Raw genomic sequence first — 27,755 nt, forward strand, 5'->3', positions numbered from 1 at the left:
CCTCAACTTCCATATCCAAATGCAAGGAAAATTTGCCAATTATACGTTTTGGTTTGGAATGCACGCACTACAAAAAAATGAGCATTTGTGACAAATTATTTACGACGAGAATAATTATTTGTGATAAAAAACAGACTCATTTTAATTGGAAATAATCATTTTCGCAGGAAATAACTGACTCAGTTTCCTTGTAGGGACGTAGGCATGTGATCCATAAGAAAGTGGAGGACCATATATACCTAACTTAAAGTAGCTTCACAAAGACTAGATAATTTAAGTAGACCTCAAATGTGCCCTTGTGCCTAATTTTCACTTTCTTTCGAGGATAACCTTGTTTTTTTTGTTGTTGTCTAATAAGTAAACATTATAAAGTACCATGTATATTGTCTTTGGATATTTTTATTACTAGGATCACTAGCAAAGCTGCAAACGGGTAGACTTTTACATTAAATACTCGGGTCTTTATATACCGCACGATGAGCATGCTGTTGGTGGGGGTACAATGGACAGCACCAACGACTGCCTTTTTGAGGATTCAACAACGCTTTAGTGAAGCATCAGATAAAAATGTTTCAAATTAGAGAAATACTCTAACTACAAAGTGATTTTATAAAAATAATTCCACAAATTGGTGTGGTTTATTATGGTTTGCCAGATTGTAAAATTACTTTTATTGGAAAGTAAATCTGATGGATCACATGAAGTAACGTCAGATTATAGGTTCACTTTTATGTAATATCTTTGTGACTGCAACACTCCTCTTCAAATTATATGAAAATGATCATTACTCTGTTCTCATCAAGCTCCGTTTCCCTTCTCTGTTTATGTGTAGTTGGTCATATACTGCACAAGCGACAGGTCATTATAGAACAACCATACTCCATACATGCATGCTTTATTGCATGAGAAATCAAATAACCATTCCTGGACTCTCGGCCAGCCTACCTAAATATTGAACATTATAAGACATCTTTCCAGATTCAAGCTTTGGTATGCTGAGAAGGTGTACAGCCAGGAATGTCATTACTGCCGTGACAGGCTTGCAAAATAAGCCCCCCACCTGGATAATCTCATCCCTAAAACCCACTCTTTTTATTAGTTTTATGGATACTTAACATTTCTTTTCTGGGATGCAACTGGCAACCCCCACCCCAACAGAAGAAGAAAAAAAAAAAAGGAAAAGAAAAGAAAGAAACGAGACTGAATGATAGAATATAAGCAAGTTGAGCTCACTGTCACTTCAGCGGATATAGAAAGTCCCAAGACGATCAATGATAGACACGAGGCACATAAAGAAAGAAAGGAGAACATGGTTTTTATCCACGAAACATATATTTCCGATTCCCTTGCAAAAATGTATTAACAAAAGCAACTAATTCGGTTAAAAAAAATCCATCCAATCATCGGTTCCCTGACAGCAAATATGAGGGCCTCGTCTGCAGGTTTGTATAACAAATTGAATGAAATCAAAGGGCTCCAACGAGAAATTATTTAAGTCAGCAAATGTATTTTGCTTCTCTGTGGCACCTCTCATATCCAACACTTGAAGCACGGTTCCTTTTGCTGTAAAATTTTAGTTTTCAAAGTCCTTCAATCCTTTCCACCTTTAAGCCTTTACACAGCACCTTCATAACAAAAACATGGGAAGAAAATAAGGTGATTACATGTATGCATATATATATATATGTATATGTATATATACATGCAGTCATTTTGCTCACTAGATTATCAGGAGGCATAAATGTCACACCACTTTTAGAGCTGCAGGTCAATCAAGTTTTCAATTTTTATTTTTATTTTTTGCCTCTTAATGAAAGAATTCTAAGGAACCAATGCCAAACCCAATCTAATCGAAAGAGAGTGAAACTTTCAAGCAATGAGATGCATAGTGAGCCATGAAAGAAAAAGTCTAAATGATAGTCTATCACATATAGCATGAATAGAATAGTATCCAGTGAAATTTAAGACATTATCTATCACTTAATCTAGTAAGCCATATGACATTCTGAAGAGAGCAGAAAAGATTACTCAAAAGGTTTAACCACAGAAGCAGTACCGTTTGTATCTCTTCTTGGAACCACAAGGGCATAGAGCATTCCTACTTATTTGCCCACTCTTAGCCAAATTAGACCTGGCAAGATCCAATGGGGTTGAACCCACAAGCTTTTGCACCTACAGATCATAACATGCAAGTAATTGTAAGTATAGTTTCGCCTTCCGTTTCTAAGCATTATGAAAAATTGAACCAGCTCTTAACCAGCAAACAGATAGGCAATGATGAAATACCATGGAGGTTGGGGAGAAGGAGAAAGCAGAAAGCAGAAAGACCTACCACAGTCTTCTATAGGATTTCCCATCAGAGATTTAATGAACTTCAACCATCCACCCCATTTTTTTCCTCTCTTTTTTTTTTTAATGAGTAAGAAAACTTTGTTAATATGTTAATACAAATGAAATAGGCGATGCCCATGTACACAAGGAGTGTACAAAAGAAAACACCTAAATACATTCTAGGAACCTGAAAAAGAAAACAGGAAAATATCATGAACACTAGTTCCATTGAGCACAGTGGTAGAAAACCAAAGCAACAAGGTGCACACAAAAAGATTTCGAAGTTCCTCCAACGTGCGCTCCCTATTTTCTTTCCTCTTGTATCCAATAGTTTATACTGCCAATCGGTACTCTATTCTTTTTAATAGAGGCAATCATATTACTATTCATCATCTGGGCCTAGTACCTCCTGTACTGGCACAAAGAAAATCTAGGCATCACTCAAGAGGTGGTACTTAGCCAGCAAACAGACCCCAGGTTGTGATGCATCCCTCCAAAGACTAAAATACAGATTCACAAATTGTCGGGCCTGCATATTCTCAGCTCGTCTTTTCCAAGGTTACCAGTTTAGAACCAACTAAGAGTAACGTTTACATATGGTACACAGTTAATGAGGCTTGTAAACAATTTGACAGTAAGATACTAAGAAAATAAGACAAAAATGTTTTTGATCGGTAAATTAATATTAAAGGGGGCATTCCGAGAATCGAACCCGGGACCTCTTGCAAGAAAATAAGACAAAATGAGAGAAGTAGACCTCAGCAATGCTCTTTGGCATTGGTTTCCCTTCTTCTTTTAACTTCTCTATCTTCTTTTGTGCTTCTTTAGCCCATGTAAACTTCACGAGTGTATTCTCTACGTCTGCTATAGTGCACTTACAATGCTTTGCCGCTTCTTGTTTTTGACTGCTTTGGATATTCTACATGGACCTAAAACAAAATGAGAAGATTCACCCAAACTAAATCTTACTAAAGAAATGAAACCAGTGTAGGACATTCCTAGATGCAAATACTTCAGCTGCATTCCAAGCCTCTTACAAGTACGGGAAAAGAAAAATGATTCACCAGGTAAAGTAGCAGACGCCCACTTCCTAAATTAAATTAGTTAGAAACATGGGGGAATAACACTATATGTATGTATGCATACATACATGCAGGCATATATATTTTATAAACCAACCTCTCCAGTAGGATCGAAGCTTCCAAGATATCGAACTATAGCTTGCTGTTTCTCGAAAGCATCAGAATATGTCGCCTCACTACTTCGACCCACCGTATATTGCTTGAATGCCTTTAGCCTTCTTGCATTCTTCAATTCATCCGCAAACCCTGCAATCAAATAACAGTAACAATCATATTGATTAGGATAACATCAAAAACTTAATACTAGTTACTAAGTACGCTAATTCCAGGGAAAAGGGAAGGGAACTTGATGACTAAATTCGCAAATTTGAAGATAACAACAATAATGAAACCCATAATCAGAATTTCTGAATTATAAGAAAAAGAAATTGGTGGAAAATATGAAAAGTTAAAGGAAATGAAACCCAAAATGCTCCCTATGCAACAAGAATAATAAAGAGATCAAGAATAACAAAATGTGAAGAACATCAATAGCAAACAACAAGAAAGTAATAATAGCCGGAAGGACAGGGATGATATGGGACTCACGGAGAAGCGTGAACGATTCGGAGCTGAGCTGGGGTTCTCCCGGGCTGGTCTTCTGCCAGGTGAAGACCCCTTTGATCCTGTCCACCCATGAACTCTGGAGATGCACCGTGGAGAAGATCGAGCGGTGCTGTGACAGAGTTGGGTTACGGTATGCGGAGCAAGAGGGGAAAGGGGAGAATGAGAAGGTAGAGAATGTGTTGCAAGTGCTGGTAAGGATTCGCGAACGAGGCATTCTCTCTCTATCTCTCTCTCTGGGGTTCAGCGTCGGCATTTTAGCGTTTTCAGCTGACTGGATTTAAAACGATAGAAACGACGACGTTTCATGACCCAAATCAACTTTTCTACTCTAACAGAACTATCAACTATGTTTACCAAGAGGAATAATATTTACAATGATGTAATACGCATATGCCGTGTACTTATTTTTTTAAAAAAAAAAAATATTAAATTCACATAAAAATTTTAATTTTTTAATAATAAATTTCACTCTTTTTCAAAATGAGTAAGCGACGATTACACAACCCATGTATCTAGAATTACTCTTTCTTAAAACAAATTTCATTGTTTATAACTTTTTTGAACAGAGAAGCAAAAAAAAAAACATAGTTTTAATAAGCATACAAGTTGAATACTTTATGGAACAGAAACCAACACATCTTTTTTAGACATTGCATAACTTGACAATTCCACACACCTGATCTAAGTTACAAATTGCAATGAATACTTCGACTACTTCAAAATACAAAACAGACTGAATACAAGGAAATATAATTAAATACAAAACCGGTTCAATTTTGCACCATAGCTCATGAACTGCTAAGGTAAAGCCCATTAATTTGTTACTCTGTCTTCCTCGTACATTTTATCAACAGGAAGTTGAAGACTAGACCTTACTTGAACTTTCCCGGTTGCAGTAGTTAGAGGCCAATCATTGAAGTGTGCTCCCAAATTAGAACAACAACATTCAAGAGAAATCGAATTCATAAAGTCCCAACTCCTACGCCTTTGACCGCCTAAACTCGAACCAGATCTCATAGTGATTAAAAAGCAAGCTATCATGTGTATGCTTCCCTACATACTCGAGCCCCATAGTCATGAGCCGCTTCGTACACTCGTCTCCTCCCAGACGGGAACAGAACTTTATGTTGTGGGACACGAAGATTCGCCCATCATAAGGTTTCAGTTGCCTAGCTAGGCGTTCCAATCCAGTCCATACAAGGTTATCAGGTATATGAAGAAAGACAGCACTAGCATAGATCAAATCATACACTAATCCTGAAAATCTAGTTAAATCCATATCCTCGCCTTTCACAATTAAAGGGCGCTTGTATAGGAGCCCTTGTGAAGGAAGTTCATATCTAAATGCAGCCATCAGAGAGAGCTCGTCTCTTTCAAGACAATTGTAATGCTCAGAATTGAGATAGCGAACAAAATGCTGGCCAACTCGGAGGGTGCCACAGCCAATTTCAAGAACACGTGAGTCGGGCGTGAGGTGGGTGGATTGAGCAAGGAACTCAAATACATCTCGCCCTCCTGCCCAGGGTTCACCATAGTTGCTGTGGTGCTCTTCAACAAGAAGCTCTCCAGGGCAGGGGAGGGCAGTGTGGTTGTTTGCTTCAGGTCCTTCATAATGTGATATACCTTTGAACCTGGATAAGGCATTTTGATTTAATTTTAGCAAGGCTAGTTACAGAAACTCACAAAAAAAGGATATGCACAAACTCTAGTATATGCATGTCAAACACATACACCTAACCTTGCACCAAAAACACAAACACCACGCTCACGCACATGAAATCGATATGTATATGACAGATAAAATAACCAGTGTGGTTCATACATAACTAAATGGAAGGAAAAAAAGAAGAAGCTTTTAATCATATTCTTTAGTTTGTATTTGTTTTATCAGGTTCCTACGGATCTAAGTTTTTTTTTTTTTTTTAAATTATCTTCTATTTGATTATGAACTTCAGAGAAACCAAAGGATCTTTTTTAAAATAATTGAATCCAAGACCATTGAACGCAACCTTACATAACCATCTAAGACAAAGGCCAAACAAAGCATTTGCCCCACCCCAATGGTAGCATAAAAACAGACAAAGCATAAGTTAACCTTATCGAAATACAAGAGCAATAATAAACTGAGATTATGGCAAATAATATCACGATTCCAAAATCAATATCCAAAGATACACATGCGCACAAACAGGTGCAAACATAAAGCCGATTTCAGAAAAACCTCACCATGGTTTCAGAGTGACAAGGGGGAAGGAATAATTTAAAACTTCCAAAAACACATTGATAATTTGTAGGTATACGTGTGTTTGTGAGAGAGAGAGGGGGCGGTTCAGAGAGGATACAGGATACGCCAGAAAGGTTTCCACACAAATTTCCCTGCATGTCCTCCCAATTTCACATTGTTTTTAACATTTTCCCTTCTGCCCTCTTCGAATATATACTCCAATCATTTTTCCCTACTATTCTTCGGAGCCTTCATTTTCTTTGAACCCATTATCACGTCTTTCAAATTCTTTCTTCCCAAGCCACCCTTTTTTCTAGAACTTCCTGCTCAAACCCAAATCAGTAATCGCAGGGCCAACTTCCCAACTGCGCAACACGCGCACGGAGAAGAAACAAACTGAGACAATTTAAAAGACAAAAATAGAGACAATACGGATAATGAACATACTAAAGAACCCAAAAACTGAATTGAAAAGGCAAAGAAGGAATATGTAAATCAATAAACAAGCATGCTACGAACTCATTTAAGCATAAATAACAAGTCCACTCCTCATCACCACACAAGATTGGAATTTGTTCACACTTACAGCTTCCACATACAGAGAGAGAGAGAGAGAGAGAGAGAGAGTACTGACTGTAAGAGATCTTGGAGCTGCTGGGCTCTAGTGCGGGGGTTGATGCCCTTGCGGAGGACGTTGTCTTGCATATGGAGGCCGTTACTTAGGATCTGGTCCCTGACCCACTCCACATCCTCCTTCGTCGTGGACACCGCAACACGACCACCACCATCGCGAGCGCCGCCGGAAACGGGGACACCGCCGCCGGCACCGGACACCCCAGTCGGGCAATTACAGGTGGAGAGAGACGACAAGAGGAAGAACAAGAATATAGCGGCCACGGAGGCGGCCAGTACGAGCACTGGCACCGTTATCACTATGCCCTTCGATGATGCAAAGGACGATGAGGGAGCCATGTGTTTTAACTTTTGTCCGTCTCTCTGCGTGCCTTTGTTCGCTCTAGGTGTGATTTTAGCTGAACTCGGAATCTCAGATCGAGGAAGATTTCTGCATTTTGAAACGACAGCGTTTCGTAGATTAAATACGACAGCATGGGGAGTCTGGATTAGATGTGTGCGCGTGTGTGTTTTTTTTTATTTTTAATTTAATTTGGAGACGAATGTCGTGGTGACTGTCGTTTTGACTACAGTCCTTAAGAGGGGATGCGCCGTGCGCGTGATGGTGAGGCAGGAACGGGGAAGGCTATATCTGCGCTTTCGTTTTGCTAAGTGCATATGGTGGGCCTGGGCTTTCTATTTCCATAGAAATAAGCAAACGATGTGAGACTGGGGAAAGGTTCATCTGGGCCTTGTATACTCGTATTTCTATAAACTATTCTAGTTTTTTTTTTATTTGTTCTTATTTTTTTACAAGAATTTTATATGTAATCACTTTTACATATTTTTTATGTACTCTATTAATATAATTAGCTACGTCGTTTTCTTTTAATATAAATAATTGTTTTGACCAATCATATCAATAGAGTGTATAAATAATACGCAAAAGTAATTGTACGTAGTAGAACTCATTTTTTAAGCAAATTTTCAGTATAATTAATTTCTTTAAAAATTACAGATAATTATAAATTTAAATATATAATTTGTTATGATAGTCATTATAATTGTAAAAAATAAAATAAAACTTCATTAGATTTTTAGGTGGCTCGGCCTTGCTATTTGCTAAGTTGTTGGGCTCAGTCTATGGAATTCAACCAAAAACTGGCCCAACCCTAAAGGTTCAACAAGACAAAAATAAAATAAACAAGCAAGGACTATATCATAAAAAGTGTGTGTAGGTTCAATTAAAAAAAAAAATGTGTGTAGGTTAAGTAAAGACACCATACAAGTAAACAAGGAATCTCTGAAGAGATGCAAAAGGCAACGAGTTTGATACTTGGAAAGCAGAGAATATACAAGGAAACATGTTTTCTTAAAATAATAAAATATATTATAATAATCAAATTAGTCAAATTCCAGGAATCTAGGTATTTCCATTCATTATAATAAACAAACTTTCAAAAAAAACTTTAAAATCAAAGAATAACGTCATTTTAAGCATTTATACAGCACGTTATTTACGTAATATAATTTAATTTGAATGATATCATTTAAAATCTAATATTAATATTTAAGTAATGCGGACGTTATGTTCTGGCCACAAAAATAATTCAACTTCAACTACAGTAGTAGCTGGCCCTATACGGTTTACAAGGCCATGAAAACAGGCAAGCACTCCCAAATTCCTAAAGGAAATAAAGAGCATGTGGGTCTGAGTTTTTTTTAATGATTGAACACTCTTAACCCATATTTGAAGGGGACCCCACTTGTTCGCAGTTAATGTACACAGAAATCAAGAAAAAAAAAGTTACTTTAATGTAATAATGTTTTGGGTTGGTCGATCCGGATCTAAAAGATTAGGGCCGGTTTGGAACTTAAGATTGATTTTAAGTTAAGTTCAGTTCAATTTACTTTTAAATTGAGATATTTAAATATCTAACTTTCAAATTATTAAATTTATCTCAACTAAAACTTCTTTATACGTAAGATTCATAATTTTTTTCAACTCAACAACTCTTTACGTACAGAATCTATAATTTTTTTTAACTTTTCATAAATATCTAAACTCATCTTAACATTCAAACACATGTAAACTCATTTTAAGTAGACTTTACAAAATTTACTCTATCTATCTCAACTCATTACAATTTATAAAGAACTCAACTCCTCTCGTGAATTAAAACCGAACTGTGAAGTCATAGTAGCAGATTCTAGATAGATTGAGGGGCAAATGTGAAACTAAAAATAGGGATATGCATGCAAGAAGACATGGTTTTAATGATCTAGGAATTGTCGAAAGGGGAGGGTGGGTACTTGGTTATAATTAATGGCCGGTCGGTATTTTAAAATGAGACTTGATAAATTCACGGGAAAATTACAAGAGAAATTCACAAAGTCTAGCAAAAGTTTTTGTACTGTTCACATAAGACTTGATTCCAATGACCAAGGAGTTGTCGAAAGCATCTCCTCTTTTAGGGAGGATGGTTTTACATAATGATTCCTCCTTTATCTTTTGACTCTTTTTCAATGTTTTTAAAAAAACTGCATTTTTTTGTTTTAAGTTGTGATTCTGTTTTGAGGCTAAGCACATGATAATAACCGAAAGAATATAAATATAAAAGATAGAGAGTTGGTCGAGATCCCCTCATTTTTTAGATTCAAGTAGGACAAAGACAAAGAAAACATGAGCAGATAGATCATCAAGCCCGAATTATTGTCCTCATTTCGTTTTCTCGTTTGTATTGTTCTACCTATACCAGTAGTTCCTCATCCTTATCTGCTGCTTCATCTTCTCTTCAAAGGCACAAAGTGGGAGCTTGCAATGGAATCGACCAACAGGTACATAACGATAAAGACTCATATTAATCACGGTGAGCCAAAAGAGTCCCACTTTGAGCTCAAGACTGCAGCTTTTGGTTTGTCAGTGGAGCTTGGTTCAAATGATGTCATTGTGAAGAATCTATATGTATCGATTGATCCATACCAGATTAACCGCATGAAGAGTTACAGCCCCTCTCAGAAAGCCATAAACTTTGCAGTGGGCATAGCCCTTGGAGAGGTATAAAGCCATTATGTAATACTTTGTATGCCAATTTAGTTAGAGATTGGTTAATTTTTGAGCCTGAAACTGCTGCTATGTATATATACATGTCTGAGCTGTTTTATATATATATATATATATATATATATATATGTGTGTGTGGACAGGTTATTGATGCATATGGTGTGGGACGAGTTGTGGCTTCTGGAAATCCCAAGTTTGAGAAGGATGACTTGGTTGCTGGCTTGATCACTTGGGGAGAGTATAGCAAGATAAAAGATGGAAACATGTTAAACAAATTGGATCCCATGGGCTTCCCACTAACTTACCATGTTGGAATTCTAGGTAAGTAGTTACCAATTTTTGCAAGCTCGTTTGTTAACGCGTCAAATATATTGCCGCCGCAGATGTATTTGACAGTATGCAGACTTTCCTTAACAACTCATTTCTTTCTTTGTTCCTACAGGGTTTAGTGGATTGACAGCCTATGGTGGATTTTTTAAGGTATGCAAGCCCACGAAGGGGGAGAAAGTCTTTGTATCTGCAGCTGCTGGATCAGTTGGAAATTTGGTTGGACAGTATGCCAAACTGTTTGGTTGCTATGTTGTTGGCTGTGCAGGGAGCAAGAAAAAGGTCATATTACATGCATAATTGAACCCTGAATGAAGTATATATATACATGGGGAAATCTTGATTTCAATGCCTCATTGAAATTCTAGTTCTAGTTCTAGTTCTAGTTCTTGACTATCAAACCTATTACAGGTAGAATTACTCAAAGAACAGCTTGGATTTGATGAGGCATTCAACTACAAGGAAGAAAAGGATTTGAAGTCAACTTTAAAAAGGCAATAATTACCTCTTACTAAACTTCAAATGATGTGCTCAGAAATTCTGGAAAATTATGAATTATTTCAGTTGATTGACACATGTGTGCTTGGAATATGATTCTACAGGTTATTCCCAGATGGAATTGACATATACTTCGACAATGTAGGGGGGGAGATGCTGAAAGTTGCAGTTTCTAACATGAATACTTTTGGTAGAGTTGCAGTTTGTGGGATAATCTCAGAATACACAGATGAAAAGCGAGCTGCTCCAGATATGATAGATGTTGTGTACAAGAGGATTACTATCCGAGGATTTTTAGCAACTGATTATATGAATGCTCATGCAGATTTCATGTCTACAACCTGTGATTATCTTCGTACGGCTAAAATCAAGGTCCTTGAAGACATCACACCCGGTGTAGAGAGCATCCCCTCTGCTTTTATTGGACTCTTTCATGGTGACAACGTTGGAAAGAAAATTGTCAAGATTGCAAATGAGTGAATGGGAAGAATAAACAAAACAAAACCTCATTTTCCTGTGAAATTGTTGGAAATCTAATACCTCCTATCGATGCTTTTACAAGCGTTGACTATCAAGAATTTATAAATTTTATAGGAACAAATTTTATTATTTTTTTTTTTTTTTGGATTTTTGATAAGTTATGTTATATTGCCCCTAAATTCTTAGTTCAATTTTTTTTTTTTTTTAAATAAGTAGCTTAACGACTAAGAAATAGTGTCATATTAATATAGTAAAACGAGAATGAGATGAAAAGTGTAATATCTTATATTTTTTAAATTTATAAAACCATATTTCTCTCATTTTTTAATTTCTAAAAATTGTAGCTATACATCTTAAAGGCAAAAACTAAAATATACCACATGGAACAAATTATTATATATATGAGTTATTCTATTCTTAAATCGGTGTATATAGTACACCATAAATATTATTTAAATAATAAGATTTGATTTGTGAGATTTAAATTTTAAAATTTATTTTAAAATCAAATTATGACATATATCTAAAAATAAAATTCTTCATTACCGAATAGCAAGTACAAGGATATTGTTTATTTATTTATTGACATTAATTTAGTTGGACACTTGAGTCTTTTACATAAATAAAAATATTAGATATATTCATAGAGTATGCAATCATGTGTATTTTAATTGAAAAAAATTGGATAATATGCAATCATTGTGTATTTTAATTTAAAAAAATGAATAAATATGAAATTTATATTAAAAAAATAAATTTTTAATAATAAATTTCATTATTTTTTCAAATAGAATGTAAAGCACTAGTATATTTTTATGTAGCATTACTAGTACGGAAACAAGGAGAAAATCATAAAAAATGAAAAAACCCAACCGCACCCGGCTTACTCAAAAAAAACAAATGCACTCGCATAAGGATAATTCCGTAATTCAAAGTCCACCTCATTGATTACATTTCGTCCTCTACGACCTACGCTCCCCACCCGGTCCCACCAGACAAAGACACGGCCAGCGAAGCGAGTACTCAAAATGTATCCCACACGGTCACACTATCGAGTACACTTCTACATGTTTATATGTTCAATTAAATGACATTCTTGCCCTCCATCAAAATCCAAAAAACCGAGTCAAAGGACCTCAACAATATGATCGAAACCCGTAGCCATTTCTCTCTCTCAAATTGGAACTTCGGCAGTAGAAGAAAAAAATTAACTGAGAAAAGAGAAAGCTTCAGTCGAATCACTGATTCAAGGTTAGGGTTTATGTATCTTTTCAAAACAACTCTACTTCTTATATATTCAGTTTCTTTTTTCTTTTAGATTATGCGTTTTCCATTTATAATTTGTATATTTGTATGAATATTGTTTTGATTTTGGAATTTTTTGGTTAGTCTATTAGTCTTTGAAACCCTGATTTTGATGATCTGATTGCATATTAGGCGAGGATCAATGGGTTTTTTTTTTTTTGGGGGTTGGGGGGGGGGGGGGATTGGGTGGATAATTAGCGTCGGGGGTATTTGAAATCTCGAACTCGGTTTAGTGTTAATATTTGTTTTGCGTGGTGAGATTATGTGATTGTTGAGTAATTGAGAGGCTTTGAGTTGGAATAGTTTGATGCGCTTTATGAGAGTTGTTGAGGTGAGCGACTTTGACTTTGTGATTACTGAGATAAAGTGGGGAGGATGGGACTGAAACTTTTTTGTTTGATCTTGTTTGTGTTTTTTGGTGCTGGAAATGTATAAGGAAGTTGAGATAGGCTAGGTATAGTGTATTGTTTAGCTCAAACGAGCCTTATTTCTGAAGTTGGAAAATTATGTGTTATTCTAATTGCAGTGCATAGCCTTTTTCTTTATCAGGCTGTTAGTACTTTATGCATATAATGTTAAGAGACTTCTGTCACTAGGAAGTATGGCCCGCATTACCCATGCTTGGTTGTGCATATATGGAGATAGAGTTGAGAAATTAGGTGCTATTGGAATATTTGAGCCTACCCTTACGTTTTGTAATGTCTATCGTTTTCTGTATATGCCTATATTAATAATAATGATGACAAAGTCTGTTTATTTGTATAGTTTTATTAGTATTGTTCTCATAAAGCCTTCTCGTGGTAACATGGGAGTGGATTAAGAAGTTGTGTGGTTGATGCTTCTGTATAATATAACTGGATTACGATGGTAGCTTTTTTATGAATTGGTACTCGATTTCAAAGTTTATTTCCTCATTTTCTTATGATTGTGCTTTTATCTGACTGTTTGTAGTGAACACTAGCTTTTAATGATGAATTTTCTATCTGAAAAGAAAGTTATACCATAAGAGATTATTCCTTCATTTCATTCTAGGGAAAAAGTACATTATATGAGAGAAATAACTAATTTATGATATTAATAAATAAATTTACTGTGCAAATATTTTTTTAATTTTTGACAAGTAACACTGCAACTGGGTCCTTTGCTGGGCACTGGCATAGTTTGGTCTTGCCCATATTTACAGGCTTTTTTTTTAAAGGACGATATATTTTGTGCTTGCTCTTTTTGTTCTATATCTAGTTTTCAGAACTTTCTTGCTCCTTATTCTTTCTTTGTTTAGGTGGATGTCATGTTTCTTGCGTAACACCCTCTTATCTTCTAAAAATAAAATTTGTTGTAAAGAACTGAAAAATTGGCAAGTATTAACTTCAGCTTGCCCTCAATGACTTTATGTTCATACAAGGAATATAATTTTTGCTTGAAACAAAAGAATTAAATTTCTGGTTCTGTTACTTTTGGGATGCCTGAATTATAATTAGGCTTTGTTTCTACACTTCAAATGGAGGTGAGCTTTCTTGCATTGATTGTAAGTCCATCAGCAGCCTCAGAAGGAGGCTCAAAAAAGTTATATTTGATTTTGCATATGAGAGAGAAAGGACGTAATGTCAATTTATGAATGTATTCTGAATGAAATGTCAGTTTAGAATGTGTGGATCTTGGAATTGTATTCTACTGACCAACGTTCTAAAATTATTAATTTTAGTTGTTTTGAATGGCTTGTGCGCCTCTTTGCACATATAATAAAAGTGGCTTATCAACAAAAGAAAAAGAACTATTAGCTGTTTTGCATGCTACAGTATGATTGCATTTTTTATTGGAATAAGATTAAGCCACTGAGTCTTAGATGGAAAGTTGATAAAATCATGCATAGGTGTTGCATGTATGAAAAGAATGGGGAGTCCGTTAATCATTTACCACTCCCATGTGAGATGCCATGACCCTATGGAATGACTTCTTAGCTAGAGTGGGGTTAGCTTGGGTGATGCCAAAAAGGGTGGTTGATTTTCTAGCAAATTGAAGAGGCCTTCATGGTAATCAACAAATTGCAGCAATTTGGAAGATGGTACCGATGTGCATATGGTGTTATCTTTGAAGGGAAAGGAATACAAGAAATTTTGCAGATCGTGAGCGGTCAATGGTTAAGCTTTGAATGCCTTTTTTTTTTTTTAACACTTTATTCCATTGGTCGATTGTAATTGAGTGTAATGGCTTAAACATTCATTACTTTCCTGTGTCACTAGATAATCATGCTTAGGTGATGCTCTTGTATGTTTACCGACCCAAAAAAAGAAGAAGACCAGAATGCCAATTGTGCTGTTATACTCTGAGAACTAAGAGCACGCGAGATCATTGGCTTACGTACTAATGAAACAATAGGGGCTTTTCTTTAAGGTATTTATGTTTTCATTATCTCTAATCGAGTTGTTTATTTACGCTCCAGTGGTTTCTGAAATGCACCGTGTGGGTAGTGCGGGGAACACAAACAATTCTAGTCGCCCTCGTAAGGAGAAGAGATTAACATACGTGTTGAATGATGCTGATGACACAAAGGTGATAGATCTTTTCTTTTTATAATGTACTCCAATTTCTATGTTTTATTTTCTTAAAGTTCTTTGGTCAAAGAGCCACCTTCATTCTTTTGTGTCAGGTCATAGAAAAGGAAGTTAAATACTAGAGGTTTTTCTCCTTTTAATACATTGTGATTACGAAATTGTGTCCTTTTAAATAAATATGTCATTATTAACATTACAGTACAGTTTTCTGTTGCAATGATTTTATTTGCTTTGTGGCAATGCGTTGCTTCTTCTGATTTTAACTTAGTTCTATGTGATTCACTTATAAAAAAAACTTAGTTCTATGTGATTCAAATAAGAAAGAATATCGCCTTATTGCATGCCTAGCAAATGTATTGAAGGTGTTCCTCATTATCCTTGTTTCATCCCAGTTATCCAACTCAACTTAAACTTGTTATGCTGTTTTATTGCTGCTGGAAGGATTTCATGCTTCCAACCAAGCAGCGTAAAATCGGAAATAAAAGAAAGGGTTAAATACCTAATGGTCCATGTGGTTTTTCTTTTTGAATAGATTGATCTTTATACTCTGATTTTGAACTTTTTGCTTTAGATGGTTTTAATTTTGATGAGTTGTAAGTGGTTGGCGCTGAGGTGTGGAGGAAATCAGCCCTCCATTAGAAAATCGTACAAAATGCTGACATGGCATGGCAAAAAAGTTAAAATAATATAAAACCAAAAATCAGTTAGAAAGATAAAACAATTAAGGAAATCCAAAACTAAAAGACAAATCACAACACAAAATTAAAATTAAAACCTGAAAATGTATAAAAATATGAAAAAATAACTATAAGTAGTTTAAAACACCAAAAATACTTTAAGAAAAGAAGCAAACTAAAAAGACAAGCTAAAACAATCAACTTTAAAAAAATTTAAAAATGAAAACTTTCTAAAAATAACAAATTCAAAAACCCCCCAAAATGTATTAAATATAATTAAAAAAATTGAGAGGGACTACCCCTTTCCTTTGCTTAGGAGGCCAAACCTTGATCTCCTAGGGGTGGTTGCTGGAAATCAATGTGCGTCTGCATGACCGCCCCCAGGTTAGTGGGTGGGACAGCTTGTCCCCCCTTGATTTGTTATTTAACTTTTTTTTTTTATAAGTTTTCTTGGTTACATTTCTTTAGGTATAAATTTTTTTAGCTTTGTCTTTTTTGCTTTCTGAAAGTAATTTGTCTTTTTAAACTATATGTTTTGAGGTTTTATATTTTATTTTGTGTTGTATTTTTTAAATTTTTTGGCTTTTTAAATTTTTTGGTTTTTTATGCCCTTTTTAATTTTTAATTTTTTTCTTTTATGATGCATGATCTGAAGTGGGATGCCACGTCGACATTTCTAACAGTTTGTTAACTGAAGGCTGACGAAAGAATTCATTTAAACATAGTTGAAACTACAAGAAGCAAAAGGTTCAAAATCAGAGAATGGGAATCGATCTGTTCAAAAGGCAAACCACGTGGACTATTTAAGTTTTTAACCCTAAAAGAAAATTGAAAGCATAAATCATATTAGATTAATTTAGAAACTTTGGAAAATATTGAATAAATTTCTTAAGCCTAGAATAAAAACATAGGACCACTGAGTTTGGTTGGCCAAGGAGTCATAGTGTTTTCCGTATTCTGGTGGACAATATAAACAATTTGTGTGCATAGCTTGGGCACCAACATCTTATACCATTATCTGCATGCCTGTTGCCTTAACCTTTTCAAACTTTGCAATTTGCTTCGTGTGATAAGGATGGTAAAATAAACTTGACTGTATCTTAAATAGTTGTCAGTCACTACTTTATGGTTTCACTTGAAAGAACTTACCTACCTCCTTGTCATGATGGAAGGTCATTTGAAAATTAAAAACCACGAAAGTGTCAGACCTATTACTCCTGCATCCCCCAATACGAGTTCATCCTCTTGTGCGTGCACCCCCTCTTCTCCCTGTGTGGATGAACTGAGAAGGCATTCTTTCTGAATCTTCTGAGGGTAGGGTGATAATCTTACTACTGTGAATTGAGTCATAGAATCTAATATTACCACGTTTTGCAATCTTTTTCTATCTGCAGCATTCTGCAGGTGTGAATTGTCTGGCTGTATTAAAGTCAGTAGGAACTGATGGGTGTGATTACCTCTTCACTGGGAGCCGTGATGGAACACTTAAAAGATGGGATTTGATGGAAGATTCAGCCACCTGCTCTACTACTTTTGAGTCTCATGTGGACTGGGTACTGTTTACCTATCTTCTGTCCTTTTCCCTTATTCATGTTTCAATTGTTACTGCCAATTCTTTGAGCTTATTTTTAGGTTGGGGTGAAAAGGATTCAATTTAAGTTATTTTTTCCCGGCAAAATCCAGTTCCATAATTGGCCATATGACTTGAACGGCCATCTTGTTACAGATAACAAAAGAGTAGAATACTATTAGACACATGAATGGCTTACGTGTAAGATATTTTTGTATTGTGATTCTTGACCACTTAGGCTTTAGATTTATTCATTAAGTCAATCTGATGTGGGACGAGGGAAAAAGTGTTGACATCAATGTCTTCTGCCTTTTGTAACATGTTCTAATTTTCATATGTATAGCTTTTCTTCCTTTATAAGATATTATCTCTTGATCTCTATTGGGTATATACTTTACAATTGAATTTAATGGGAATGTCTTCGGTTGTGCAGGTTAATGATACTGTTCTTGCAGGTGACAATACACTCGTTTCCTGTTCCTCAGATACCACACTTAAGGTTCGTTAATTTGATCATATTTGTCACTTTTGCAGTTTCGGCATTATCTTTGGCTGTTGTTTTGTTGACTGACATGGTTGTTAGTGGTAATACTTGTTATGATACTCTAGGCATGGAACTGTTTGTCTGGTGGAACATGTACAAGGACTCTCCGGCAACACTCAGACTATGTGACTTGTCTCGCTGCTGCAGAAAAAAATGTAATTCCTTTGTCTAATTTTTTGTAGACCTTATTAACTGCATGGATGATAGGTTCCTCCCAACACATCCTGGTATACATATGAGTTTCACATTAACGTGACCTATCAAAAAAAGTTTCACATTAACGTGACTGCACAAATTGTGCTTGAGGATTAGTATCATGTACTATAAAATTCATTTTCTGATCCTTTTATAGTGTCGTGCTTTTTAGAGCAATATTGTTGCCTCTGGTGGCCTTGGAGGGGAGGTTTTCGTATGGGATCTTGAGGCTGCGCTTGTTCCACTCTCAAAGTCCAGTGATGCAATGGAAGATGACTGTCCAAATGGTGTCAATGGTTCAGGGAATTTGCTCCCGATTACTAGTTTGCGTACTATAAGCTCAAGCAATAGCATTTCTACGCATACAAATCAGTCCCAAGGATATGTTCCACTTGCTGCCAAGGGCCATAAGGAGTCTGTTTATGCATTGGCAATGAATGATAGCGGCACACTTCTTGTCTCCGGTGGAACTGAGAAGGTATATTCTGATATTTATTGTAACTGTTATATTGGACTTCTGACTTTATTACATTTCTGCATTATCGATGTGCACTTCTTCCTAGCTATGTGTTTTCTCTTGTATATATCCAGTGTACTTGGGCCACTCCTATTGGTTATTACTTTTACTTAAACATAAAAATAAAAAATCTATGTGCACATGTTGAATTGACTCTCATAACTTTTATCATTATCTAAATGTGATTTATCGAACTTCTTATTTTCTCTAGGTTGTTCGTGTTTGGGACCCAAGAACTGGTTCAAAGACTATGAAATTACGAGGTCATACGGATAACATTAGGGTTTTGCTTATGGATTCTACCGGAAGGTATGTTTGATGGGTAGGCAGTTTTATCGTGAATTATATTGTAAAATTGTTTTGGTAAGAGTTCACTTATCAAAAAATGGTTTTGATAAAAGTTTCATATTGATTTCAAATGTTACTATTCAATATGTAACATTTGATGCGTTCATAGATGTTATTTTTTACTGAGACTGAAAGGAATTTTCGTTTTTTCTTTGATTACAGCTATTTGACTTGAAACTTTTTCTGATCCTTAATTTCATTTGAGAGATTTTCATTAATTCTTGATATATGTGATAACATCTGAGTGGAGTATTTGAAAAGATGACCTCCCAGCTTGTATGTCTATTGATATGGATTTCGGCATGAGCTAGAGAAGAGTTTTCCATTTAAGGGAAACTTCACATCTACTAAGGGGTTGTTTGGAAATAGAGATGGTTTCATGTCATCTCATTTTCTTCCCAAACATCACTCAAATACAAACACTTTTCAATTTCAAATCTTCGACTTTTCATCTAATCATTACAACATTCCCAAACTTCCAAATAAAACACAAAAAACAATTCAACTTTTTCAAATCTCAAAACAAAAATTATATTAAAAAATTATATTCTAACAAGATTTTAACTTTATAATATTTTTATTCAACTTTTTCTCTCTCCTTTCCCAAACCCCAACAAAACATCTTAACTCAAACCATTTCACTACTATTCATAGATTTCTCATCTCATCTCATTTCCTAAGCATCCTCTAAATGGCCCTTGTAGGGTCACATAGACAACCTCAACGGTTAACAGTTGTGTCTTCAGTTTCATAAAAAGTAAATTTCCACAGATTTGGTTCAATAGCTATTTCCTTCTTCATTGCAATTCTTTTTCCCTGGTTTTGGATATAAAATCATCTCCCATCCCATCCGTTGTTTTAGATACTATGCTTGTGCAGGTTTAGGCTAAAATATTTTAGTTGGGCTCACATCAGTTGCCAAGTTTTCAGCGTAAACCGATATACACAATTTTCAATTAGCCAAACTGCAACAATACTTCCATGTAAATTCTCTTTCATAGAACTCACAAACACGAGTATTCAATGATGCTTAGACTAATTTTTCTATGTTAATACATCCTGATTGGATGTTTCATTCATACAGCATGTATGCAAACTGTATTTCCTACTATTTTCTTCTTGCAAATTAGTGATTGTTTTGGTAAACTTAATTGTTGCAGATTGTGTTTGTCGGGATCTTCTGACTCTATGATCAGGTAGATTTCTCGCAACTGTCTTCTACTGTAAAATAATCATTGTATGTAAGCATACAAACATGTATGTGTATGAGTATCAGCACCTCTGCTTTGGTTGTAGTCAATTAACTATACCACCACTCTTTATAGACTTTGGGACCTTGGTCAGCAGCGATGTGTGCATTCCTATGCTGTGCATACAGATTCTGTTTGGGCACTTGCCAGTACTCCAACATTTAGTCATGTTTATAGCGGTGGGAGAGACCTTTCTGTGAGTATAGTTTTCTTGTGTAAATTAACTAATTATAATTATCCTGCATTTTCTTTCTATTCTTGAATGTCTTTTGTTATTTATATTTGATTCTCATCTTTTTGATGCCCAATTCTGTTTATACCCTCAGTTATACTTGACAGACTTGGCAACAAGAGAGAGTCTTTTGCTCTGCACAGGGGAGCACCCCATTCTGCAATTGGCTTTACATGACGATAGTATCTGGGTTGCAACAACAGATTCTTCCATCAATAGATGGCCTGCTGAGGGACGCAATCCTCAGAAGGTCTTTGAAAGAGGCGGTTCTTTCTTAGCTGGAAATCTATCCTTTTCACGGGCAAGGGTTTCCTTAGAGGGATCTACCCCTGTGAGTAATGCTTCTTTTGAATTTGTTGATGTTATTGCATGTCTTACGTTGTTGTTGAATCCTTGTAGATCAGTATTCTTGAGTTCTATTTCAGCTTTTTAATTCTTAAATTTGTTTCTTTTGGATATTTGCATCTTAGGAACTGATCTTAGTGTTCTGTTTCATTGAGATTCTAATACTTTGGCATTTTTGCATAGGTTCCTGTTTACAAAGAGCCAACACTAAGCATTCCTGGAACTCCTGGAATAGTGCAGCATGAAATTTTGAATAATAGAAGGAATGTGTTGACCAAGGTAATCATGATGCCACCCTCATATTTACCATGATAAAAGTCATTTTTTGCCTCTAATCTTCATTTTTGACGATATTTATGTTATCCTCTGTAATTAGACCTTGTAAAATAATGTCTCGCATTAACAGGATACCTCTGGTTCGGTGAAGCTGTGGGAGGTCACCAGGGGCATTGTGGTTGAGGATTATGGAAAGGTATTGTACAGATTATTAGTTGCAATGTTTTTTCTATACTAATAATCCATAAATCTCACTTTAGGAAAACACCATAATATTCAAACTTTTCTTGTTAATGTTCCAGGTGTCATTTGAGAAGAAAAGGGAAGAGCTCTTTGAGATGGTATAATTTCTCTCTGGCTATGCCTATTACCTTGTTTATACAGCCTCTTGATTACCTATAAATTATAAAAAAAAAAAAAAAAAATCAAACGTATCCTGTCTTGGATATATATTGTAGTTTCACTCTGAAATATCCAGTGACTTACCTTATAAACTTCGTACTGCTTTAGGTAAGCATTCCTACGTGGTTCACTGTGGATACCAGGCTTGGAAGTTTATCTATCCATTTGGACACCCCACAATGCTTCTCAGCTGAGATGTACTCAGCTGACCTTAGCATTGTTGGTAAACCCGAGGATGATAAGGTATCTACTTTTAGAATCACAAGGTCTTTCCACTATTGCTTTTTTCCAGTCTGGAATATTTTTTTGCATTGATTTGTCCTCCTTTGCCACTTTTTTTTTTCCCTGTTTTTTCTTTGAGGAGATGCCTGTTTTTACAGTAAAATAGTGATTATAGTGTTTTTTTTTAGCTCAATGAAAAATGTCTATCTACTTATTTGTTTTTGGGTTGCCAGTTTGGACCTTATGTGGATCTCATGTATATTTCAGGTTACTGGGGTAACACTGTCTTTTGTCTCGATTTTTGTTGGTCTTGCTTCTATTGAGTTTTTTATCACTCTGTTTCTTTTGAGAAAATGCAATTTTTTAGCTTATATCTTTGTAACTATATTGCTTTTCTTACTTATAAAAAAAAAACTATATTGCTTTTCTTGAAAGGAACGTATAAACCAGGAAGATCAGAACGTGTCCTCAAACTTTATAGAGGTCTTATGTTTGTTCACAACATCGTGATGCCGTGTATAAGCTGCCAAGTGTTATGATTCTCTGGTTTCTCACACCATTCTAGTTCTTCTACTTGTGCTAGAATTATGATTATTTACCAATATTATGCAATAATAAGAAATTAAGAAGAGTACTGCTACAACCACAAAGAGATTACACAAAGTAATCCCACAAGCTAATGTGGTTTCATGTGATCCATTAGATCTACTTTACAATAAAAGTAACTTTACAAACTGACGAACCACATCAAACCACATGAGCTTGTGGGATTACTTTTGTGTAATCCATTTGTGGCTAGAGTATTTCCCAATTAAGAATGCACTTTTACAACAACCTCTTCTTTCGGTTATGAGTACAATTATCTTTTGATACGAAAAAGTTGAAGGCTAGTCTTTTCTGGATGTTCTCCTGAAGCTTATGTTGCTTTTCTTTTCCAGGTTAATCTAGCTCGAGAAACCCTTAAAGGACTTTTGGCTCACTGGTTGGCCAAGAGAAAGCAAAGAGTTGGATCCCAGCCTTCTGCTAATGGGGATGTGTTATCTGGGAAGGATGTTAGCCACAGAAGTATTACTCATTCAAGAATTGAAGTTGATTGTAATGCTGAGAATGACGCGATGGTGTATCCTCCATTTGAATTTTCAACTGTTTCCCCTCCTTCCCTCATTACTGAGGGTTCTCATGGAGGTCCATGGAGAAAGAAAATTACTGATTTAAATGGAACTGAAGATGAGAAAGATTTTCCTTTCTGGTGTCTGGACTGTGTGTTAAATAACCGCCTACCTCCCAGAGAAAATACTAAGTAAACTTCTAAGTTCCCTTGCATTTTGTTTTGGTTCGTTGAACTTTTATTAGTTACTTGCAAGAAATTTTGCAAATATAGAACTTTTTTTTTCTTTTATCATTGATGTTGAGTGTTTGGATGTTGCCTTCTTCTTTCTGCTGATTTTTATTATCTGGAAATTTGTCACTGCATGTTAAGGACATGTTTCAACTTTCAAGTGTATTTGTTTGCTCATCTCCATTTTTTCTTCACGAAGCACTGGGTTCTAGCATGCTGTTCGGCTACAACCTAATAAAAATATTTCTTTTTAGATAATCATAAATTTTATTGATGATGTCAATAGCCATGGCCCAAGTACATGGGTCATATATAGGAAGAACCTAATAAAACTATTATAAAATTATGATACGTGCATATTCTTGAGAAATTGATAAAAGATTCGTTGACTCACTGTCTTGAAGATTCTGCTGCTTCTCTACTTGTGTCTCTAATTTGTTCTTATTCTTTGTTTTTTCTGGATTTAAAGAACAGATAAAAATGGCCTGTATTTGATTTTTGCATGTAGAATCTCATTGTGCTCGAAGAGTGCAATAATTACTTATATTTAAAGAATCATTGGCCAACTGAAGCTTATTTATTTTTTCACCTAGCAAGATTTTTACTAATTCTGCAGGTGCAGCTTTTATTTACATCCATGTGAAGGTTCAGCTGTTCAGATTCTGACACAAGGAAAACTAAGTGCACCTCGTATATTGAGGATTCAAAAAGTAAGTTTTTGGGTTTTCTTTTTAGCGAACATACAAACGTTTTTTCTGTCAGTAAAATTTTTATTAACAATATATGGTGATGCTGAAGTACACATGAAGTATACGTTAAAAACACCTAATTAGAAGTGGACATAGAGGGGTTTTAACTTTATTTGTGTTATAAATCACTGTTTGTTTGAAGAGAATGATCTATTTGGATTTTGGATTAAGTGCTTGAACTATTGGCAACATCTCAACCTCAGTCCAAGCATTTGAAGATCCATATATGACTTGAGTCATTCATAATTTCCTTCTTTAGACTACACACTATAAAGGCCTATATGCAAGAAATAGGGAATTCACTTGCATCTGTGAATTATAATTGTTGCCTTGTTATTTTCTATATAAGAGACAAATATAGTAGCACTTTATTATCAATCTCCCATAGAAATACTCTGTCGTAATGGTTATCTAAGTAATCTACTTATTTTCTAATTGTCTTGAAGAGTTCTTCTACCATTAATTGACTAACAAATTTTTGGAATATTTTGGTGTGATATTGGGCCATTGGATGTAACGATGTCTCCTTTAGTGCACTTAAAAACACATTAAACATTAGTAGTTACACATTGGTGGATTTCCTTGCAAGCTGGAGAGGCCTTCATGGTAGCTCACAAGTGGCAGCCATCTGGAGAATGGTTCCTATATGTAGTGTTGGTGCATCTGGCAGGAGCGAAATGCTAGGAGCTTTGAAGATCATGAGAGAATAATGGATGAGCTCAAAGTTTTCTTTTTTAAATGATTGATCTTATAGGCAGGGGCCATTGTTTGTAATGGACTAAATGTCCATGACTTTCTCCCTTCGATTGTAAACTATACCTAGGGGCTTCTCATGTATACTCCCTGTGTACTTGGGCTGTGCCTATTTCTATGAATAAAACTTCTTGATTACCTATAAAAAAAAAAAGGTAGTTCCTCAAATCGGTAGCCTAAGACTTACTACATTATACATTGAAAAGAAATCCTACTAACTCACTGTAATTTCAGCTTTCATTGGAGGCTTGCTGTTTGTTATTTTCCTTCCATATCTTTTGGCAGTTGGGGCTTAGTAGTAGCAATAGGTTGGCTCTCAGGTTTTCAAACAAAATCTTAGGAAAAATTTCATTTTTCATCCCCAAATTTCTACCACCTTTTCAAATTGCACCCAAACCTACATTTTGATATCTCAAACCATCAATTTCTTTCAATTTGAAAAAATGGTGGTAATTTAGGGTGCAAGATGATATTTTCCCAAAACTTAAGCTAGAGAAGAATTATAAGTTAGTACTTATGACATTTCATTCACTGAAACCAGAAAATTAGCTGATGTATTTTCTAAAGTTAATAGGTCTGGATTTCTCAATTTAAGATGGTGTCTTGTTTTGCTTTGGCCCCTTATTCCCGTTTTGAATGTGTTTGTAGAAATAAAATGTAAAAGTAAAACAAGATAAATGGTTTTCAGTTTTCACTGTATTATTCAATAGTTGGCATCTTATTATACATTATAATACTCCCTTATCAACAAAGAATAGTAGAATTAAGTGATAGCTTTCCCTAGATCAAATAAAAAATATAAGAATTCTGTAATAGGATGTTTTTATGGCAAACCTCTCAGAAAGTTAAAATTTCTTGTACGTGGGTGGGTATGGTTCTACAGATGAATGTGCTAAAATTGACATGTATTGTCTGAATGCAAATAACTTACATTCATTATAGAGTATAACCTTCTCTTTTCTTGTAATTTTTTGTGTTATGTTGATGTGCACCTTCTGCATGGTTTGGAAGAATCGTGACTAATGGGGAGTTCTGCTTCGTTAATGCAGGTAATTAATTATGTTCTAGAAAAGATGGTTCTTGACAAACCATTGGAGAGTGTAAATCCCGAGGGAACATTTACTCCTGGACTTGTTGGAGGGCAGTTAACTCATTCAGTGATTGGGGATGGATCTTATCGGTCTGGAGTGAAGCCTTGGCAAAAGCTCAAACCCTCTATAGAGATATTGTGCAACAATCAGGTTAGTCGATTTACACTTTGGATGTATAGTTCAGTAAGAGATAAGCTTTTCAATGAGCTTCTGGCTTATTAACTAGGATTTTACGGGGATGGAAATGTTGAATAAATTTTGAATACGTGAAAGAGTAATATAGACAAAGCAAAGAAAGAACGATCTGGATACACTTTTTTTTTTTTTTTTGGGGAAATATTGTTCCCCTAACTAAGATGTTCTCTTTGAAGTTGGAATTTCATTACAAGTAATGTGATTGCATTCACTTCTTGAATTTCAATTTTCCAACTATACTCGACGTACCAATCTGATATTTGTCAACATGTCAGTCTCCAATGCGTGTTCTCAATTTTTTTTTAGTATTATTAGCTTTTATTTTTAGATTATCAAGTCTAAGAATTTGAAACTCAATACTCAAGCTACATGACATCCACACAGTTTCATACTCTCCTTTGAGAGCCAATATTTTTTTTTTTGGTTGGCACCTTGTGTCCAGGAACAACGTCCCGACTAATCCCGGGGGTGCATAGGCCCTCGGCAAGGAGTTTCCGGCAAGTGCACCTTGGGTAATTGAAGGAGAAAAATCCTCCCGTCCAATGGCCCCTAGAGATTGTTTGCACCCAAAGAGGATTTGAACCTTAGACCTAGAGGAGCATACCCCCAAGCCCAAGGCCTTTACCACTTGAGCCAACCCCTAGGGGTTCCTTTGAGAGCCAATATATATTGGCTCTAACCTAAAGAAAGAGCTTAATGCATTGTAAAGAGTTTGATTTGATCGATTGTTCTGATTTGGTGAATGGAATTACTTTCAACATTGTTCTGATTTGGAAAAATTATTTTGCTTTTTTACAGGTCTTGTCCCCAGACGTGAGCTTAGCCACTGTGCGGGCTTATGTATGGAAGAAATCTGAGGACCTTGTTCTCAATTATAGACTCGTCCAGGGTGGGTGACTTGTACGGCATCCTGAAGGTGTGTTTTGACTTCATTTTTATGTTGCATTTTTTTTGGCTTGCTAAAAAAAGGGCAAATGCTAGGTTCAAGATCTCACAAAAGTAAAGCTCACCAATTGATGTGGTTAAATGTGATACGTTAGTTCTACCTTACAATAAAAAGAACTCTACTGTCTGATATACCATAACAAACCACATTAGTTTGCGACCTTTCCTTTTGTGAGAACTCTTTGTGAACCAAACATTTCTGGAAAAAAAAAACTCTTATCTAATCATGTCTGGCAATTTTAAGTGTGATTACTAGTACTTTCAGGTTATCTCGTGCTTGTGTTGAATGCTGGGGAATATGAATTCTTCACGCCATGCTTAATAGTGATGGAGGTACTTGTCAGGTTTGTAAATTTGAAAAACTAATTGATTGCTGGAAATGGCTAAATTCTCCAACCGTGCCAAGAAGTTTCCGGTTAGCAGTTACCTACCCAGCATGCAAGCTTTAATTGGTCATTCCAAAGTTGTTATGGAGATGAGTCTTGCATGCAGGAATTGAAAGGTTTTTGAGTCTGCAGCAGAATAGAGAGAAGCATTGTAGGAACTTTTCAGAGGAGCCAAATTTACGGATATTATGATGTCTTTGTAGATTGATATTTCGGTTACATACCTTAGTCATAGAAACTCTGTTGTGAAAGTTATTTCTTGAATTTGTTTCTTTTTGGAAATAAAAGTTACATTTCCCATATCTTATTTTACTTCATTCGACCTATATTTGTAGGTATATTTCCTCGTGGTGTTGCTCTTTTTTGTAATTTGTTTTCCCAAAAATGACATTTCATAACTTCATAAAACTGGTTACGTCGTCGTCGTCATCGTCGTCGTCGTCTGATATGTATCGAGACGAGTAGGGAGGCTATGTTTTGTGCTTGCACTTTGCTTTCAAGCTGAATACAGGCAATATAGTGGTAATTTTATCGTTCTAGAACATATTAATTATTCAGTTTACGTGGTGGGGAAAAAAAGAAACGGAAGTTAAAACCGAGTTGATTTTTCCCAGCAAAATCAATTAGAGGGGCGTGAG

General features: G+C 35.5%; 4 protein-coding genes across 6 annotated transcripts; 2 read left to right on the forward strand and 2 right to left on the reverse strand.

The window, feature by feature from the left end:
• Positions 1-1,301: 1,301 nt before the first annotated feature.
• Positions 1,302-4,308, reverse strand: LOC121261475 (protein translocase subunit SecA 1-like). Its single transcript, XM_041163879.1, has 5 exons — positions 4,002-4,308; positions 3,511-3,659; positions 3,089-3,250; positions 2,057-2,172; positions 1,302-1,625 (listed from the first exon to the last, which is right to left on the reverse strand). The coding sequence occupies exons 1-5, from the start codon at positions 4,270-4,272 to the stop codon at positions 1,607-1,609; spliced, it is 717 nt and encodes a 238-aa protein (XP_041019813.1). The 5' UTR covers positions 4,273-4,308; the 3' UTR covers positions 1,302-1,606.
• A 299-nt stretch (positions 4,309-4,607) lies between these two features.
• LOC121261476 lies at positions 4,608-7,305 on the reverse strand. Its single transcript, XM_041163880.1, has 2 exons — positions 6,878-7,305; positions 4,608-5,650 (listed from the first exon to the last, which is right to left on the reverse strand). The coding sequence occupies exons 1-2, from the start codon at positions 7,213-7,215 to the stop codon at positions 4,999-5,001; spliced, it is 990 nt and encodes a 329-aa protein (XP_041019814.1). The 5' UTR covers positions 7,216-7,305; the 3' UTR covers positions 4,608-4,998.
• Positions 7,306-9,550: 2,245 nt separating this feature from the next.
• On the forward strand, positions 9,551-11,248 carry LOC121261477 (2-alkenal reductase (NADP(+)-dependent)-like). Its single transcript, XM_041163881.1, has 5 exons — positions 9,551-9,913; positions 10,063-10,240; positions 10,362-10,528; positions 10,658-10,740; positions 10,849-11,248. The coding sequence occupies exons 1-5, from the start codon at positions 9,677-9,679 to the stop codon at positions 11,222-11,224; spliced, it is 1,041 nt and encodes a 346-aa protein (XP_041019815.1). The 5' UTR covers positions 9,551-9,676; the 3' UTR covers positions 11,225-11,248.
• Positions 11,249-12,329: 1,081 nt separating this feature from the next.
• On the forward strand, positions 12,330-27,419 carry LOC121261478 (WD repeat-containing protein 48). Of its 3 annotated transcripts, none has more exons than XM_041163882.1 (19): positions 12,330-12,476; positions 14,970-15,079; positions 17,153-17,311; positions 17,762-17,827; positions 17,938-18,027; positions 18,240-18,545; positions 18,796-18,893; positions 20,093-20,128; positions 20,258-20,378; positions 20,509-20,745; positions 20,943-21,038; positions 21,166-21,231; positions 21,338-21,376; positions 21,546-21,680; positions 22,598-22,959; positions 23,615-23,708; positions 25,550-25,741; positions 26,585-26,702; positions 26,997-27,419. In XM_041163882.1, exons 2-18 carry the CDS (start codon positions 14,981-14,983, stop codon positions 26,681-26,683), a joined length of 2,295 nt encoding a protein of 764 aa, XP_041019816.1. In that variant the 5' UTR covers positions 12,330-12,476; positions 14,970-14,980; the 3' UTR covers positions 26,684-26,702; positions 26,997-27,419. The 3 variants fall into 3 exon arrangements, with proteins under 3 accessions (XP_041019816.1, XP_041019817.1, XP_041019818.1); XM_041163883.1 differs by lacking the exon at positions 12,330-12,476 and adding an exon at positions 14,587-14,666; XM_041163884.1 differs by lacking the exon at positions 12,330-12,476 and adding an exon at positions 15,177-15,205 and having other exon boundaries at positions 14,967-15,079.
• The last annotated feature ends 336 nt before the right edge of the window (positions 27,420-27,755 follow it).

The sequence above is a fragment of the Juglans microcarpa x Juglans regia genome, chromosome 4D (assembly GCF_004785595.1).
Source record: "Juglans microcarpa x Juglans regia isolate MS1-56 chromosome 4D, Jm3101_v1.0, whole genome shotgun sequence".
Classification (NCBI taxonomy): domain Eukaryota; kingdom Viridiplantae; phylum Streptophyta; class Magnoliopsida; order Fagales; family Juglandaceae; genus Juglans; species Juglans microcarpa x Juglans regia.

Bases quoted from the DNA above. Each gene is read 5' to 3' on its own strand.
- LOC121261475 (XM_041163879.1), bottom strand. From the start codon at position 4,272: ATGCCGACGCTGAACCCCAGAGAGAGAGATAGAGAGAGAATGCCTCGT. The intron at 3,660-4,001 runs GTGAGTCCCATA...ATTTGATTGCAG, and splicing joins CGAATCGTTCACGCTTCTCC to GGTTTGCGGATGAATTGAAG. The intron at 2,173-3,088 runs GTCTACTTCTCT...TATGATCTGTAG, and splicing joins TGCCAAAGAGCATTGCTGAG to GTGCAAAAGCTTGTGGGTTC.
- LOC121261476 (XM_041163880.1), bottom strand. From the start codon at position 7,215: ATGGCTCCCTCATCGTCCTTTGCATCATCGAAGGGCATAGTGATAACG. The intron at 5,651-6,877 runs GTCAGTACTCTC...TGCCTTATCCAG, and splicing joins CAGCTCCAAGATCTCTTACA to GTTCAAAGGTATATCACATT.
- LOC121261477 (XM_041163881.1), top strand. From the start codon at position 9,677: ATGGAATCGACCAACAGGTACATAACGATAAAGACTCATATTAATCAC. The intron at 9,914-10,062 runs GTATAAAGCCAT...GTGTGTGGACAG, and splicing joins TGGGCATAGCCCTTGGAGAG to GTTATTGATGCATATGGTGT. The intron at 10,741-10,848 runs GCAATAATTACC...ATGATTCTACAG, and splicing joins TTGAAGTCAACTTTAAAAAG to GTTATTCCCAGATGGAATTG.
- LOC121261478 (XM_041163882.1), top strand. From the start codon at position 14,981: ATGCACCGTGTGGGTAGTGCGGGGAACACAAACAATTCTAGTCGCCCT. The intron at 17,828-17,937 runs GTTCGTTAATTT...ATGATACTCTAG, and splicing joins CCTCAGATACCACACTTAAG to GCATGGAACTGTTTGTCTGG. The intron at 21,232-21,337 runs GTATTGTACAGA...TTAATGTTCCAG, and splicing joins TGGTTGAGGATTATGGAAAG to GTGTCATTTGAGAAGAAAAG.